The sequence below is a fragment of the Suricata suricatta genome, chromosome 2 (assembly GCF_006229205.1).
Source record: "Suricata suricatta isolate VVHF042 chromosome 2, meerkat_22Aug2017_6uvM2_HiC, whole genome shotgun sequence".
Lineage (NCBI taxonomy): Eukaryota > Metazoa > Chordata > Mammalia > Carnivora > Herpestidae > Suricata > Suricata suricatta.
The window spans coordinates 155,674,755-155,692,646 of NC_043701.1; the positions used below are offsets into that span (position 1 = coordinate 155,674,755).

Genomic DNA, 17,892 nt, shown 5'->3' on the forward strand with positions numbered 1-17,892 from the left:
CAGTTGTTTGTCTTATTTGGAAGAGACTTAAAACCCAGCCCCGCAAAGGCAATCATATCACATTACACACACATGAAAACATCAAATCACGCATATACTTACCTGAAGCTGTCCCAGGAGGAGACGCTGGCTTCGAGGAGTTATTTGGCTTGGTGGATCTATTCACCGTAGGGGCTTAAACACACAAATACATACGTACATATAACAATTATAGATTTGTTGAGGGAGATGCACACTTATGGAAAAAGGCATCGTAAAAATGAGGGGTCTGACCAGGGAATTTGTAAAGAATGGGAAACACAATTGTTAAACACAGAGGCCATGAAAAGAAGTCTTCTCAGAAGAAACATCTTCAGAAGAAATGTATTAATGATTAAGGGGACAATCAAGCTATTATTTTATGATAGGGATTTTGTTAGCGTGAATTCTGGCTTGGACTTTTATTTGCCAAACTGGTGGTCTAGGGACCAAATTAATAGCCCCCTCCAACTCCTCTTCCACATTTCTCTTGGATTCTGTGGGGTTTTCGGGGAGGGGGGGCAATTTAATATCTATTTCTGGTTTCATGGTGATGGGTGGCTCAGGAATTCAGGAGGGCTTGAAGCCGCTGGTGATATTTGGGGAGGGCAGGAGGAGGTTGCTACAGAATGGCAGAGTAAAAATGGGGAATGACGACTTTGGATTTGAGTTTATTAGGTGAGTAATGTTACTTGAGGCGTCATTTCTACAGGATCATGTCCTCCACGGCGACTAGACCCAGAGTCCACACGCCCGGCTTGGCTCCTGGTCTGAGGGTGTGCGGCACTGGCTTCTAAAGATCCTTTGTAATTGTGTTTGTTAAGCCAGGAAAGGATGACAAACGAAATGTTTCTGATCGCCTGAGAAAGCGCTGCGTTTAAAGGCCAGCACGCAGAGCATATTTCGCCCTTCCGTTTCTTCTGTTCTCTACAGAAACAGTTCCGGTGCCACATTCCTAAGGCCAACACGGTGGCCTGCGGCTTTGTGAGGGCTCAGTGTTATGAGAAATCCATTCTACGTGAGGACAGTAAGCCCCTGGCTGCCTTCATAGCTGGAGATGGCAGCGTGGAAGGGGCTGGGGAAGAAGGCTGCCTCGGAGATGGGTCTCCCCTGGTGCCTCTGATCCGCCGGCACGGAAGGCAGACGCCGGGACCACGGAGGACAGAGGCCTGCCCCCACCCCCGCTCCTTGGCGCTGGTTAGCAGGCAGGCTTGCAGGCCCCCATCCACTGGGAAAAGTGTTCGGGGCCTAACACTACAAACACTTGCCTTTTTCAGCTGGAGGGGAAGCGCTTTCTGTGGCATGAATGTAGTTTTCGTCTTCATCCTCCAGAGGCACCACATAATCAGCCTGGAAGAAGTGAGGAAATGAGTGAGAAGGATGCTCTACATCCAGGGTTCACAGTCTGGGGAGGAGGGGTTTTTAAATGCCTTTGCTGAGATAGAATTCATACACCATTAAATTCCCCTTTGTAAAGTGTATAATTGGGTGGTTTTTAGTATATTCACAGAGTATGCAAGCATCGCTGTAATCTAATTTTAGAACATTTTCATCACCCCTACAAGGAGCCCTGTACTCATCAGTCAGTTCTCATCTACTCCTTCCCCTACCTAGTCAACCACTAATCTACCTTCTGTCTCTCAGAGCTGCCCATTCTGGGCATTGTCTAGAAATGGAGTCACACGATATATAGTCATTTGTGATTTCTTTCATACAGTATAATAATTTCCAGTTTCAACCACGTATCATGTGTCAGTACTTCACTCGCTTCTGTGGGCAAGTAATAGTCCGTTATATGAGTATTACACGCTTTGTTTATCTGTTCAGGTGGTGGACTGTTGGGTTGTTTTCACTTTATGGCTTTTATGAATAAAGGTGCTGTGGACATTGGCGCACATGTCTTTGTGTTGATGTACATTTCTCCTGGGAATATACCTAGTGGTGTAATTGCTGGGTCATACAGTAGCTCTGTGTTCAAGTTTGAGGAACTGCCAGACCGTTTTCCAAAGTGCCGGTACCCTGTTCATTCCCACCAGCAGTGTGCGAGGGCTCCAACTTCTCCACACCCTCACTGACACTGGCTACTGTCTGCCTTTTGGAACAGAACTATCCTGAGATGCGAAGTGGTATCTAATTATGGTTTTGATTTGCATTTCCCTGATGCTTAATGATGTGGAGCCGCTTTTTGAATGCTTACTGGCCCTTTTTATAGCTTCTTTAGGCAAAAGTCTACTCAACACCTTCACCTTTTTTAAATTGGGTTGTTTGTCTTTCTTATTATTGGGTTGTAAGAGTTCTTTAATTGCTCTAGATAGAAGCCTCCTATCAGATATATAATTTGCAAAATTGTTCTCCCATTTTGCAGGTTGTCTTTTTACTCTCCTGGTGGTATCACTTGCAGCACAAAAGCTTTACATTTTGAAGCCCATTTTAGCTACGTTTTCTGTTGTTGCCTGTGCCTTTGGTGCCGATATCTAAGATACCGCTACCTAATGCAAGGTCGTAGCCTTGTTCTCTTCTAAGAATGTTATAGTTTTAGCTCTTAGTGTTAGGTCTATGATCTATTTTTTTTAGTTTTTGTCTATCATGTGATAGAGGTCCACTCTTATGTTTTCGTATGTGGATATACTGCTTTCCTAGCACAATTTTTTTAAAAAACAATTTTTTCCCCACTGAATGGTCTTGGCAACTTTGTCCATGATCAATTGATCAGAAATGAGGGGAGGAAGTGATTTTATACTGATATGAAGCAAATGAGATAATCAGATCTCAAATGTGGTTTTTACAACCTGTCTTAGTGGGTACTAAGGAGGATTCTAGGAGAAACAAAAACCAAGCATTTACTGAGCACTTAACTGCCAGAAGCTCATCTGAGTCCTTTTCATGTGTTATTTCACTCAGTTCTTAGAATAACCCAATAATACAAGTGGTACCATCAGCTCCATTTCAAGATGAAGAAACTTGAAGAAACTGAGGCACAGAGAAGGGAAGTAGCTGGCTCTCGTCCTCATAGGGTAAAAAGTAGGAGAGCTAGGGTTCAAGTATCCGTGCGAAGATCGAGTCCATACTCTCATCCGCTACGTTCTAGGACCTTCCTGTCTTCCTCTTCTTGTTCTGTCTTATTTCTACCCTCTCTTCATAATTGCTATTTGGCATCTCTTTCTTCACCTCTAAACCTGGCCTCTGTGACCTCAGACAAGTTCTTCAACCCCTTTGCACTTCATCTGTACCATTTCCTGATCTGTAAAATGGGGATGATGAATAGTACACATTCCATAGCGTTCCTGAGAGGGTTTAATGGGATAAATACAAAGTGCTCAGAACACCAGTTGCCACCTAGCACTCATCAAGTAATGGCCACTCTTGTCATTAGGCACACATGCTTCTTTCTCTTATGTTTTGCTCCCTCCCCAGCTCTCTGGTTAGCCTACAGCCCATACTTTCCCCACAACCTGTACAGCAGAACTAAATATTTTTAGTTATTTATCCTTGTACTTGACTTCTTCTTTTCCTATCTAATGGTTCAGCCAGATCTTAATGTTGGCCTATTTTTTTCTTTTTTAACCTCTTTCTTATCTTGACTGTCCATCTGCCCATTCCAGAATGCAGCCGCCTCCACACTTCTCCTTTCCCACCGGTGCAGACTTGTCTGAGCCACCTCCACAAGGCTACTATTAGCAAAGCTCTGCCTCTCCCCAGGGGGTCTGCTATTCACAGAAATGGAGAGCCTTATATAACACATGGTATTCATTTGTATTCTGTGTCTGAATTTATATCTTCATATAGATTTGCCAAGCGCTGAAAGAATTCGCAGTGAGCCCCTCACAGCTGGTGTCTGCATCCTGTCCCCTGCTCGGCTTCTTCCTGACACCCTCTTCTCAACCCACAAGGTCAGCATCACCTCTCAGACAGACAGACAGACAGACAGAGGACTGGCACACCATCTTTTCTCTCTCTGTCAGCTGACTTTCTGACTTAAACTGTCCCTAGAGCAAAGTCATAAAGTAAAACACTTCCAGCGGCAGGCGGGAGACATGGGGATGTGTGCGGAGGGCGGCGGGCATGTTCATGCCTCCCACGAGTGCTGGGGACTATGACCAATGAAACAAGGTCAGGGATTCGCAGCTGAGCGCAAGGGCTGCCATGAGGCTCCGCGGCTTTGGGGCCATGACTGGCCCGTGTTGCCAGGCTCTCAGTTTTCAGGAGAAACTAGAAAATTGGATTTTGTAAAGAATCTAGAATGTGCTAGAAAGGAGCATACGATACATGGAATCCTTCGATGGGTGAGGCACTGTAGTTAGTGCTGCATATATGTTCTCTGACTAAATCCTTAAAATATCCTGAAGAGATTAAAAGCTGAAGCTCAGGGAAGTTATCGGACTCGCCCAAACTCACACAGCTAGTCAGGGTCAAGGCAGGAAGTTGGGCCTACATGCTGCCACTATTTTACTTAAAAGTTTCTCTTCTCGTGAATCAGGAGAAACCTAACAGAGGACCATAGGGGAGGGGAAGGGGGAAAATAGTTAAGGAGAGGGAGGGAGGCAAATCATAAGAGACTCAAATACTGAGAACAAACTGAGGGTTGATGGGGGGAGGGGGAGAGGGGAAAGTGGGTGGTGGGCATGGAGGAGGGCACTTGTTGGGATGAGCACTGGGTGATATATGGAAACCAACTTGACAATAAATTATATTTAAAAAATAAATAAATAGAAAGTAAAAAAAAAAAGACAGTTTCTTTTTTCCCCTCTCCTGCTGGGCTACAAATGATATCAAGGTAGAAATGCAGGTGGTTTTACAACATGTTTATACACTATAGGTTTTATCACCTCTAGGCATTTCATTTTTTTTTATGTTTCTTATTTATTTTTGAGAGTCAGCACGAGCAGGGGAGGGTCAGAGAGAGAGGGAGACACAGAATCTGAAGTAGGCTCCAGGCTCTGAGCTAGCTGTCAGCACAGAGCCCGACGCGGGGCTCGAACCCACAAACTGTGAGATCATGACCTGAGCCACCCAGGCACTCCTCCCTCTAGGCATTTAGAAACAAGTCATTTCTTCAAAAGCTGCAGTAAGATCATGGTTAGAAAAGGGCTTTCATGCCCTTTTTAGAGAGGAAAAGCTTTGGGTTTAATAGGGGAGGGGAGAGTTGAGGGGTGGGAGGTTGGAGCCGCTGGAGAACGGGGCTCGGAGGAGGAAGGCGTGCCAGAGGCCACGCCGTCCCGGTCTGTCCCCCTTCCCTCTGCCTCCTGGGGTCCACTTGGACTGGGAAGCCTGCAGGGTTTAGGTTACCTCATCCTCAAGGTCTTTGGGCTTGGGTGGGACTTGAGGTTTCTGAAGAGAAGACAGGGCCGGCAGAGTGGCGGTCAGCCTTGCCTTCGCCGAGGGCCAGTCGGGCTTACTGGGAAGTGTCTTGCTGAAGGGCGGAGACTGCCTCTGGCTTGACCGATTGTCTTGAAAGAACAACAACAAAAGCATAAGATGAGAAGGGCTCTGGAACCTTCCCTGGGCCCAGGGGTAAAACCGCTGGCATCTGTGTAGTCACAAACGATGAATCCGGGCAGTCCTTAAAAGCATAGAATGATATGTTAGGCAAAAGTTTCAACTGCCTGTTCCTTACAGTACACTCTCCCCCGAGAAACAGAGACAGGACTCAGGAGAGCCAAAGGCCCAGCACTCCGCCGATGGATGACCTTGGCAGCAGGGAGGCCTGAGAGGGGTGTGCTTCTCAAAGGTTCACTTAGCTCTACAAACCCTTAAGGGCAGTGACTCTCAATCCCCTTACCTGTAAGAACCACCTGGGGAAATTCAAGAAAATGCTAAGGCCCAGGCCGCACCCCAGACATACTGGCTAGAACTTGTGAGGAAGGTCCTGGCATTAACAGGTTTCGGAAGTCTCCAAGGTTGTTCTTTTTTTCTTCTATTAAAATTTTTTTGGATGTTTATTTATTTTTGAGACAGAGAGACAGTGAATGGAGGAGGGGCAGAGAGAGAGGGGGACACAGAATCTGAAGCAGGCTCCAGGCTCTGAGCTGTCAGCATAAAGCCCGATGTGGGGCTCCAGTTCACAAACCAGGAGATCATGACCTGAGCCGAAGTTGGATGCTTAACCCACTGAGCCACCCGGGCGCCCCTCTCCCAAGTTATTCTAAGGTGTATTCAGGGTTGTGACTACTATTCTGAATGAACCCACACATTCTTCCTCTCAATGATTTTTCTTCAATCACAGAGGGCCCCTGAGTTACCCCTTGTCGGGGACTGTCCTCCGCATGTGTCAGGGAAGGAACACAAGCCCAAAGCCAAATGACCCTGAGCTGGGTGCCCTACTCTGCCTCTCACTGGCTGCTTAAAAGACTGAGCCACCCAGGCGCCTCCACATTTCTCATTTGGAAAGTGAGGCTCATAACATCCAGTTGAGAGTTGAGAGGGCTACCGTAGGGACTGGGAAGAGCTCAGTGCAAGCAGTGGGACAGTGTCTGGCAGAGTAGGTGTCTAATCAATAGGGCGAATATGCTGACGACATGACACGACTGAGGCATTAGGCAGCAGGGAGTCTGCCCAGTGGAAGCTGTTGCAGACTGATACATTGTAGGAAAAGCTTAGCATCGAGGGAACCTGGTGAGTCCCCATGCTGAGAGCATCCCAGGCACTCACACTGGCTTCTGCTGCACCTTTAGTTTCATGTGGCTTCCCCTGCCCCGCCCCCACCATCAACCCCGATGCCTGTGTCTCCCCCTGGCCCCCCGTGCCTCCTCCTGAAGGTGTGAGGTTCACTTCACAACTTCACTCTGCACACCTCCTCAGAAGCCCCCTTCTGGGTGGTGGAGCTGTGCTCGGGTTCCAGGGCAGCCACTTTGCTGTGCCTACAACACTGTCAGCTTTTCTAGTTTTATTTGCAGCTCTTAGAGTTTACTGGGGTTTCTTCATGTAAGATGGAAGCCCATCAGAAGTAGCAAAATACACAAGACAAGCTTCGAAGAGCGTCGTCATGAGTGAGCCGCTGCGTCCCCTCCCCTGAACTTCAGCTTTGCAGGCCTTTAACACGAGCCTAACGCAGCCCCTTCCTTCCCAGGGTTCTGCTGCTTGAAGAAGGTCACAGAGCTGGTGAGCTGGGCTTTGGGTGCTGAGAAGCCCAGCATGTGTGCCAGCTCTGCCACTCCCAAAAGCTGGGCACAGTTGGTTCGCTCCTTGAACCTCATTTTCTTCCTTTGTGAAGTGCGGATGGATACATCTTCCATACGATTCTCGAAGGGTGAAGTAGGCGGTGACTATGAAGCACTACACTGTGAGCTACAAACACTCTGGGAAGATGTCTGTCTTGCTTGCTGTTGAAAGCTCCGTGCTCAGCATAGCTGTGGCACATAGTAGGTGCTCAGCAGGTTAGCTGTGGCATGGAGCAAGGGGCAATGCTCGGTGCCCTGTGAGGAGGCAGTTAATGGCAGTGATAATGCCAGAGCCCTTTCCATGTAAGAGCACTCTGCACAAATGCTAGCGTCACTGTGATCATCACAGACACACTCCCCTCCTTGCCGCTGCTGAATTGAGTCTCCTGCAACACAGGCTTCTTCTCGGGGACACACTCAGGTCTGGAGACTACAGCTGAGCTGTGCCCATTTAACCCACTGCTAATTCCAGGCTTAGAGCTCCTCGCCCCCACCTCCACTCCCCTCTGAAAATCCAGTCTAGACTCAGAGTGTAAGCTGGCGGCGTAGGGGCGGGGCTGAAGGAAGGGAGGGGCGCACTAGCAGATACTGGGATCCTTGAAGATGCCCCTTGTCCTGCACAGGCATCTCAAGAGAAATTCCAGAACTCTGTGTGCAGGAAACCCCAAAAGAAGCAGGGACTAATCTCAGGGCTGATTTCTCATGGGATTGTCCGGAGTTGAGGAGGGGTGGGGTGGGAAGGGTGGGGCAACCATCAGGATGTGAGCCTTTAACTTTTACCTGGTTTCAACCTTCGAGATTTAGGAAGGACCCCTTTCCCCTCCCCCGGACAAGCTTTCCATCTGAGGCTCCGTGGCATGCAGATGACCCACGTGGAGGTGGCGACAGTCCCGCTCTCCTGCCGCCTCCGCCCCCGCCCCCTGCCCGGCAGGCTGGGGCCCAGGGTCTGAGGGGGGCTGCCTCACCTATGTACTCGCCCCTGGCGAAGGGCAGAGCTGGGTGAACGATTCTCGGCTCCTGCTCGGTGGGCGGCGGCTCGTAACTGTCGTCCCCCGCCTCTTCTGCCGGGAGCACGTACATCTCTGAGTCCGAGTGCTCGTCGGGGTGCTCATAGTCACTCTCCTGCAAGTGCAGAGGGCATGCTCAGTGCTCTGTCTGTGCTCGGCCATCAGGGGGCTCCGGGTTAGGAGCGGGAGTGCTCCCCCAGCGTAGGGACCAGAGAGCAAGGCTTGAAAGGGTTGGCTAAGCAAGGTTGGGCAGCCGTCAGAGGCAAAGCTGGGGTTGAGGCCGGGCCTTTCTGCCTCCAGAATTTATCACCTGAGCCACTATCCTGGGGGAGCATGTGGACCATTTAACAGGAAGGGTGGCTGAAACTCTGTGTGTCTGCAAAGAAGAACAGTCGGAGATAAAATACATTTTTAGAAGACAGAAAAAGGATGCAATAAAATAGAATACCCAATAGGTTTTGTTTATCATGAATGCTGACGGTTGAGGAAAAAGATTCATATGGAGAGGGTAATGGGGTGGCACAGAATATACAGATATCTTTGAGGAGGTGAGGTTTGGTTGTTTGCTTTTTAACAGAGCTGACAAGCTACAGGGGCTAGGCTTGGACCTGACCCAGAGTCCACTCTCTTCCTTTTTGTTTTTCTTGTGAAGATAAATTTCAGTTAAGTCTATATTGAAACGATCGAATATTGAATATTCAATGTGTGTGGAAAATACATTGACACAGTAATAGTTCAAAAGGATGTTAAGTCTCCTTCCCAGGCTCTCGGTTCTTCTCCCCACAGGGGCAGTTCCTAGTTTTCTGTGCATTTTGTTCAGAGATCACTTAGGGATGCTCCACACGTAAGTGTATTCCCATGCAGGAAATATTTAAGAGGTCCCCCCCTGCCCACTCCACCTGACAGACTGCATGATTCATCCATGAGCTTCCAATGGATGCACGATGCACCTGCCTTTCGGCCCATCTCTTTGCACCTGCGATCGTGCAACACTGGCGCAGGTGCAGTGAGACGCCAACACAGTGGTTCCTTCCTTGCTGTCTCCTCAGCGCCTGTAGCAGAGGCCAGCATGGGGCAGAAGCACAGTCCGTTTGCAACGAGTGGATGAGTGAGAGAGTGAGGACTGCTCTCCTCCTCGGTCTGTAAGGAGATGGGGAGAGGACGGGAGAGGAAGAGCAGGAGAGGGAGAGAGAAAGGCAGCTGAAAAGAGAGCTTTTCCTGAGCTGGTGGAGGAGAATTGGGAGAGAACAGAAGGAAGGAGGAGCTCAAGGAATGTCCATGTCCTTGACCTTGTCCTTGTCCTAACGCGGAGGAGTGGGGAAGGGAGAGGGAGGGGCAAGGTAAGAGAAGTCTTGTAGGGGATTCCCCCAAACCCCTGTTTCTGTAACAGCAGACCGGGATGTTCAATAAGCCTTCCTCACCGTGAATGTGAACTTAGGCTGAATAGAATAATAGGAGTGACAATGATTATTTTAACATTTCTATGCACTGCATACCCCAGGTACCCCTCACCCCTATCATATGAGAATTTTTAAATCCCATTTTACAGTGGAGAAACTGAGGCATGAGGAGTTAAGTAATTTGGGGGCTGTGATCTGTGTTCCAAAGAAGTGATGGCTGTTATCAAACAGGCGGCCCGGGAGGTGGCGTGGGAGCAAAAGGGCAGCCCCGGGGCCAGAGCCTGTCTCTGAAGGTCTCATCTAACCAGCCTGGAGGGGTTGGGACCCTCTGCATCCTGGCCAACAGAATGTTGCAGCATCCCTGGGAGACAGCAGTGAACGTGCTGAGAAACGGGTGCTTTAACAACCATCTGGAAAGTGAAAGAATCAGTAGGCGCCCAGACGCCTGTGTCTGGGAGTGGGAGACAGTTTGGGTGGCCCACAGAGCAGACACGAGGCTTCCCAGACTGGATCACCTGGAGGCTGGGGGGCAGTGTGCATCCTGGGGGGACCCAGGGGTCTTCACAGCTCGTTGGGCAGAGCAGCCTGACAGAGAGAGAGCACCAGGCTGGCTGAACAGGCAGAAAGGGTAGAGGAAGGGAGCCCCCAACGTCAGCTGCTCCTGGCTGCCCATCAGACTGTAACCCCCAGGAGGACTGGGCTGCAACCTCAGGGTCCTGAGACTGAGAGCAATAGAAGGAGGGGTCTACCTCCTTCCTGAGAAGGAGACACTTAAGCCAAGCCTGAAGGACAAGATGGAGCAGAGCAAGTGAGGAAGGATGATGCTCTTTGGTTTCTCCTCTCTTCCCTTCTTCCTTCACCTGCCCAAGGTCCATGAGTCTGAAATTGCTGAGCAAGCATGGTGACCTGTTGTAGGACTGAGGGCAGACCTGTGCTCCTGGGCCATAACGGACAAGGCCTTGCTGGGCGGGGTGGAGGTGAGTGTTCGAGGAAGGCTGGACAGGTCCGCAGGGGCTGGATTTCATCTGGCCTGGAGGCTACAAGCCTGGATTTCATTCTGTGAACAATGGGCATCCGATAAAGTCAAAATAATTGTGAGTGAATGAATGTTTACTCAATCCTTATTACAGCCGGTATCTTAATGTTTGGCTTTGGGACACAAGTCATGCCCTCCTCTGCAGGCTGACTTTATTTGTATTTTCTAAGTCCCTACCATGCCCTATTTTTATCCAGCCTTCGAGCTCAATTTTCTTGGTTGTGGTTTTGGACCAGCTCTCAACTTTGCTTCCGACGGGGCTGGGAGCGTGGGGCCAGCAGGGGGCGCAGCTGCAGCGCTTCTGAGGGACCAGGGGCTGCGGGGCTCCGGGAGGAACTCCACACCCAGCTGAAGGGCAGAGAGCCCATGTCAGCTCCTCCTTCACAAAGCTTCTCTCTGCAGTTGAGAAGGGGGATACTCCTGTCTCATGATGCGTTGAATATACCGCAGGTGGTGTACACGGTGTGGAGCTGGGCTCAGGCTCAGTTCCGGGCACTGGATTGGAGTCCTGGGCTTTCATTCCACTGGGCCACTAAGTGACTGAATTTCGGTGCAAGTCCTTTTCCTTCTCTTAGCCTTGTCTTCCTTATCTGTAAAATGGGGTACGTGGTTGTGTGGAGGCCATCTTGGATCCCGTCCAGATAAAACGCACATAGAGTGGAGCAGGCTAATATTCTGGATGAATTTGATGCAAATGAAGAATAATTGTTACAAAAAAAGTCTTCAGGATGTCTTGTCCCTACAGGACTTCACCCAAGAGAGCAGTGACTACTGCAGCCCTGTGGGCCAGAGCCACCTTGGAGAAGCTGACCATTAATTGTGACACATCACCTTCCATGTCACCATGGCCAGGTTCCTTTCTCAGTCTGTGCCCCTAACATCTGCTACTATCTTCTTGGTCACGGCAAGCACCTTAGAGTTTAAAAGCCAGGTTTTGAGATCTGAGGGCTTGGGTTTGAATTTTGGAACTGCAAGTTACTTAAACTCTCCGTGCCTTGGTTTCTTTACCTGTACAACGAGCAGGGCTGACCTTCCCAGTGTTTGACAGCTAGCATGGCTCAGGTCCTGACTTGGCCCTAAAGAGTGTCCCAGAGGCTTCCTGGTGTGCCAGGCACTCACTCTTTGATGCTGGCTTTTTGGGGCTCCTGGATAAGGGCCAGGCAGCGAAGGGACACTGAGGGATTCAGGACGGAGGCATTTGTCAGCTGATATGGAAATACTTAAAAACATTTTAACATTTGTTTTGGGTGGGCTGGTAAGTACTCTGAATACCAACACTGAAGACAGGGGTAAGAATGCCTGCACACAGGGCCGAGTGGAGGGTTGCACGAGGTGATGCCGATGAAGCACTTAGCGTGGCTCATGGGTGTGCTGGTCAAGTCACCCATCATGAGGTTCGTGCTGCCTTGTCTGTAGGTGGCCTCTCCCGCCCAGCCATCTCCCTGCTGGCATGTGCAGCTGCCCACAAGCCTGTCATTCAGAAACAAGCCCTTCAAAAGGCCTCCCACGGACCCTGCTAGAAAGGATAGTCTTCTGGTCCCAGGAGCAAATACTTACAAAGTCATCTGACCACTGCGCCTCTTCGTCAGCAAGGTTCTCTGCAAAGGCATGTGGGAAGCAGAAGGCACAAGCGTAAATCTGAGCTGGCCGGCTCCACCCTGTCCCCAAGCACCCTGGGCCCCCCTTCCTTGCCCTTGGACTTCCTGGTCCAGTTTACTTGGCCGTGAACAGTTAGTACACATATCTCGTGTTAATCCACTTTCAACTCCTCTTTTTTGAAAAGATGGATCCTCAAAGCATAAAGGGACATTCCACTGAGGCAGAGAAATGGTACATCTGAACCGTGTCTGGTTTTGTTAAGGAACATTTGGGGGACTTTAGAAGAACCCAGGAGGCACCTGCAATCCATACCATGCTGCTTCTAAGGATTTCTTTGAGTCAATATATGGATGTTCCAGTAGAAAGAGCACTGGACAGGGAGTCAGGCAGACCAAAACTCTCATGCAGGCTCTGTCCCTAACTAGCTGGAGGCTGGGCAAGACAACTGACATCTCTGGGCCTCAGCTTTAAGATCTATGGGCTCAGGTCTGTGATTCTCTGTAACTCTGACCTTGACTTTCCTATTGAAAAGCATTCACCCAGTGCTTCACTACATGCCAAGCAATATCATCAGAGTTTTGCACTTAGCTCTCTCAAAACCTTATGAGGAACTGAGTCCTAGAGAAAATAAGTCATTTGCCCAAGTCCAGGTAGTAAATAATAGAGCCAGGAGTTGAACCCCGTAGGTGGACTTCCAAGTGCATGCTCTGAACTCCAATGTCACACTGCCTCGCTGTCTCTTTGAGCTCCAGGGTTCAAGCACTGTCCTTGGTGCCACAGGTAGTATAAAAATGGATATCACTGGTCTCAAGCAGCTGAGGATTTGAAGAATAAAATTGATCTGAATTATGACAGCCAAGGAGAATATTTGACCCCTTTTCTCCAAAACACATTTAGAGTATGAGAAGCTTAGCGTTCATCCCATCACATAAGCCGACAGGAGAGGTTAAATACAATTTACTCAGCTACGTGGGAGATCAACCAGGCCAGGGCCAGATGGCAGAGTGGCCCCAGTGACTCTCCTATAGAGGCTCCAAGTCTCCTCTCATCCCACAGAGCAGCTGCAGTGGGTGGTCCCTGGATCCCCCCAGAGCCTCTATAGAAATTTTTCTTGCCATTTCTAGCCCCTGCTATGTCAGGCCACTGACTCCAGCTCTAGGCAGACTCCAAAGAGGCACAAGGAAGGGGATTGCACATTAACATGGGGGCCCTGAAGGAGGTGTTTAGATCACAGTGGCCAGATTTTAACTTATGGCAGCAACAGCGCCCTCTCCTGGGAAAAACATGATAGGCACTAAGGCAGAGCTTTATTCTAGGAGCCAAATAACATGTCAAACTTTGATATTAACAGAAATTTTTTTAAATTAAATTACGACTTGGGCTAATGCATACCAAATTAGAGTATACTGAAACCACTGGGGTTTTCCAAGAAACTCAAGAAGAATAGATGAATAAGTCCTCTTCCCAATATGCCAATACCTGGCGCTGAGAGGGAGTAAGTTTCTAATACCTTAAGTTTGGGGATAATTGAAGCTCAGCACTTAATGGGGCGCGATGTTTTTGTTTCAACCTTTAAAATAGAAAACTTTATAAAACAACTTTATCAAGCACACTTCCCTGCTTTGATCAGCTGTGTTTGCTGAACCTTTTCTCCAGGAGCCAAGGTTCCCTGCGTGGTCAGACACTGCTCAAAACTCCTTTTCCTGTCCCATTATCTTTCCTCTCCAACACATACTTCGTACTGTTTCTGGTTATTTTCCTAAAATAAAGTTTGAATCATGCTGCTCCTTTCCTCAAGAATCATCAGTGGCTCCCTATGGAGTGAAGTCAAGGCTCTGTGTCAACACATGCTTCCGTCTCCTGCTCCTCCCTGGACTTCTCTTGCACAGCCTTCCACATTCACTCACAGCGATGCTGGAAGCATGTTCCTCGCAGCTCCTGCTAGTCCCCCAGCACCTCTTCCTGGGAAATCCCTGCCATACAATCTCCTCCAGGCCCTCAGGTTACAACCTACCACTCCTTCCTCTGGGCCCTCTTAGATGCTGCTAGCACCTTTACAACACAGGTACAGCCTTCTGCCCTGAGCTAGGATTTGCTCTTGTCTCTCTACTGAAAAGCAAGGACTATTTAATTCATCTTTGTATCTGGATGACATCTGGCATTTAAAATCCTATGCAGTAATAAAAGTAAGAACCAATAAATGAGTTGAATGAATGAAAATCAGGATAATAATAATAGATTCCATTTATGGAACACTTCCTGTGTGCCCAGTGCTGGGATAAGTGTACTTTCTCAATTATCCTCAAAATAGTGCTTTGTGGGAGGTGCATTACGATCTCACTTTTGCAGTTGAGGAAACTGGGGCTAAGGGAGGCCGCAAAACCTCTTTGAGGCCACATGGCTGGTGAGTTTGGGCAACGGACTGGAGGCCGGGGTCTGTGTGTTGGCTCCTGGAGCTGAAATCTCATGTATACTGGCTGGCCCTCTACTGAGGCTTCAGATAAAACCCAGGAGAAACAGGAATGGCCAATGCTGGTATCATGGGGCATTGAGGCAGAAAAGAGAGAAAAGCATCATCATGTGCGAGAAAAGCATTACCTGACGGTGCCCTGCTCTCGCCCAGCTCCGCCCATCTTCTGGTCCCACAAGGCAGCTGGTAACATCCTACTCACAAAATCACAGCCTTCCAGGCTGTTTCCCGGACGAAAAAGCATGAGAGTCCAAAGAACTAGGTCCAAAATAGCTGGTGGTTGTCCACAATCTCAGCGAGCCTCCTAATGTGGTTGGATGTGGTTGTAGAACCAGGCTCCCTGGGTTCAAATCCTGGATCTGCTCTTTACTACCTGCTTGGCAGTGGACCAGTACTTTGTTTAAAGCTCAATTTCTCGCGAGTGTAACTAGGGTAGGAATCACGCCTACCTCATGTTTTTATGAGAATCAAGTAATATAATATCTTCACAAAGCCTGGCTAACAGTAAATGCTGTATTCATGTTACTTATTATTTTCTCTGGTATTGATAATGTCTTAATAAACCCTTGAAACAATACCATTCTATTTCACTCTGATGGCAACCACATAGTATGGCTACCATTAAGAAATGGACTCCAGAAAGCCTCAAATATAGAGGGTGATGTTTTCAGGAGGGTAAGTTCAAGTATAATATGGGCTGGGCGGTTTGTCTTGAGATGTAAGTGTGCACGCCCCCGGCAGGAGGCTGAGATGCTGACTGGGCCTCCTTATAAGGAAAAGCCCTTTCTTTTGTGTTGTGGGCTGGTTCCGGGCTTATGCTCCGGTGTCACCATCCCATGCCACACAACAGAGGGACTCCTCCCCTTGCCTGGCCCAGGCTCTGTGATTCACGTGCCCCACCCCACAAGCCTGTGGGCACTGCACTATGTGACATGTGAGAATGCCATGATGACCCCACCTCAGTGTGCACTCTGGGGTTTTGAGCTTGGGCTCTAGGGTCAGGCTGTCTTGATTAAAATCCTGATTCTGCCTTTGCTAGCAGTGTGAACAGGCAAGTTGCTTAGCCTCTGGGTATTGGTTTTCTCATCACTGAAATGGACGTGATTGGAAGTGCCTACATCATGGGGCTTTGAGAGAACGCAGTAGTCCAGGGAAAGTGCACAGAAGGGTGCCTGATAGCAGTAAGGGCTCAACAGGTGCTGTGTGTTACCATCCGTCTACTGTAATGAACTTGAAAAATGGGTCGGCACTCGCATCTCCAAGGAGGAAGTTGAGGCTCAGAGAAGTTTTAAGCTGTTCTAGGTTTACAGTGTTTAGGGGCCAAAGCCAGGATTCTAATCCAGAGCTAAAGGACCCCAAAGGCCAAAATCTTCTCACCAAGCCATAGAGATAATAGACCTAGAATCTAGAAGAACAGCCATGTATCACACTGTTGACAACCTGGGGACTGTAAACTTTCCTGACAAATGTCTCAATACCTGGGATCGTGGCCAGGTGCTGGGAAAGTTCCAAGAAGGGTACACTCCACAAGGGCCGAGAGGTTGCATGAGGCTGTGAGGTGGTGGTGGGACTGAACTGGGCCTTGAAGGACAAGCAGGACTTGAGTGAGAGAATGAAGGTGGAGGAGGTCACCCTCCTGCCATCCCGTAAGGCTGGGCCTGCGTATCAGCCCCAGAAGCAGGGCTTAGCTGATGGCTGGAAGGGGCATCCATAAGGCACAGAGGTGCCTGGAATGAATGAGCTACACTGGAGTCAGGGGAAAAAACAAAAGCAGATTCATTGGCAGCCAAGGGGATGCTTCAACCACAGAGGTCACTGTAAGACCTAGTGACAAGCTGGAGGCAGGAGGCTGACAAGGATGGTATTTGTGCAGCTCGGATGTGAAGAGAAGGCTGAACCAGACTAGGGGGGATCTTGGGAATGGGAAGGGATGGCTGGAAGGACAGTGAAGGACTCTGTGGCAAGTGCTTGAGTGAAGAGGGTGACGGCAGGGGCCTTCTGTTAATTGGGCCTTTCTGCTCAGCAGCACCAGAAACCCTGGGCATTGAGAGATGCCCACTCCAAGCTGTGTGTCTAACACATGCTCAGTTGTGGCCCTGATTCAGCTCTGGAGGCCATGCTGTGGGCCACGGGGCCTGCCAGCTTCTCCTCCTGCAGAGCTGGTGGTAAGATGCAGGGAACCAGTGGGAAGACCACAGTGGCATGCAAGAAGGAAAGAGGGAAGGAGGCTGGACTAGATGTGGTGGTGGAGGCGGACGCAGGGAAGGAACAGAAAGCAGAACTACATGAGCTGCGGGGGAGGTGGCTGGTGGACAGTCCAGTCTCACTGGGTACACCCAACGGGAGAAAGCGATGTGACCATGTGGGGAATGGAGTTGGGCTGGCTAAGAGGTGATTTGCATCTAAATACTTAACATCATAGAAAGTCCCTTTGTCTGAATATCTCTTCACCCCTTCCCAGAGCCCTGTTAACAGGGGGTGCGTGTGTGGAAATGGAGGACATTCCCAGCTTAGCCATCACCCGGCTGTAGGATCCTGGGCAGCCAATTGGCCTGTCTGGGCTCCAGTTATCCCTAACACGAGAAGCTAAGGTTGGGTGGTCTTTCAGGACTTTCCAGGCACTGATGGTGCACACAGTTCTCCCCGTGTCAGTCTTGCGGTTTCCACCAGTCAGAGTGTAGCCAGGAAGATGAACAATCCAGTGAATGTTGGCTTCAGGAAGGACAGCAGGGCAAGGGCAAAGCAGTGTTCATTTCCCTTCTTTGGTAGACAGAGGGGTGTTATGCACACCCTGTGCTTCTATGGCGGGCATTTACCCAAGAATCTCTGTCTGATGACCTTCCTTTTTCCTGAGGTCTCTCCCTTTTGCAGTTGCTTGGATCTCCTCCCTGAATGACCTCAGTGGTGGGAGGAGAATGATTACAACAGTCCCTGGGTATTAGGGCCGAAGGGGAGGGGGAAGGAGGCCAGGTTCAGTTCTGACCACTCGGGGTTGGTGGAGTGGCCGGGGGAGCTGTACTCCGCTAGCAGTGTGACCTTAGGCAAATATCTGCCTGTTACCTTTCTTAGTTATTATCTGTGCCCCACAAGTCATTAAGCACCTCAAGGTCAGGAGCTATATTTTGTTCCCCACTCCATATCTACTCGCGTGAGCATCACATGGGGCACACTTGTGCAATGTTCGTTGAATGAGTCAAAGAATGTG

At 49.3% G+C, this 17,892-nt stretch overlaps 1 protein-coding gene across 4 annotated transcripts in view; it reads right to left on the reverse strand.

Annotated features, from left to right (window-relative positions):
• The window catches only part of BLNK (B cell linker), a 72,789-nt gene that overhangs the window by 24,414 nt on the left and 30,483 nt on the right, over window positions 1-17,892 (reverse strand). Inside the window, exons 3-10 of one of the 4 annotated variants that reach the window (XM_029932308.1) lie at window positions 13,728-13,787; window positions 12,176-12,216; window positions 10,512-10,639; window positions 8,493-8,558; window positions 8,141-8,297; window positions 5,305-5,465; window positions 1,287-1,368; window positions 103-174 (exon numbers count right to left, since the gene is read on the reverse strand). In XM_029932308.1, coding sequence (XP_029788168.1) covers window positions 103-174; window positions 1,287-1,368; window positions 5,305-5,465; window positions 8,141-8,297; window positions 8,493-8,558; window positions 10,512-10,607 — 634 coding nt within the window. In that variant the 5' untranslated portion in view covers window positions 10,608-10,639; window positions 12,176-12,216; window positions 13,728-13,787. Of the gene's footprint in view, window positions 1-102; window positions 175-1,286; window positions 1,369-5,304; window positions 5,466-8,140; window positions 8,298-8,492; window positions 8,559-9,081; window positions 9,118-10,511; window positions 10,640-12,175; window positions 12,217-13,727; window positions 13,788-17,892 lie in introns of those variants that run through there. The other 3 variants (XM_029932306.1, XM_029932309.1, XM_029932307.1) reach the window with 3 other exon arrangements.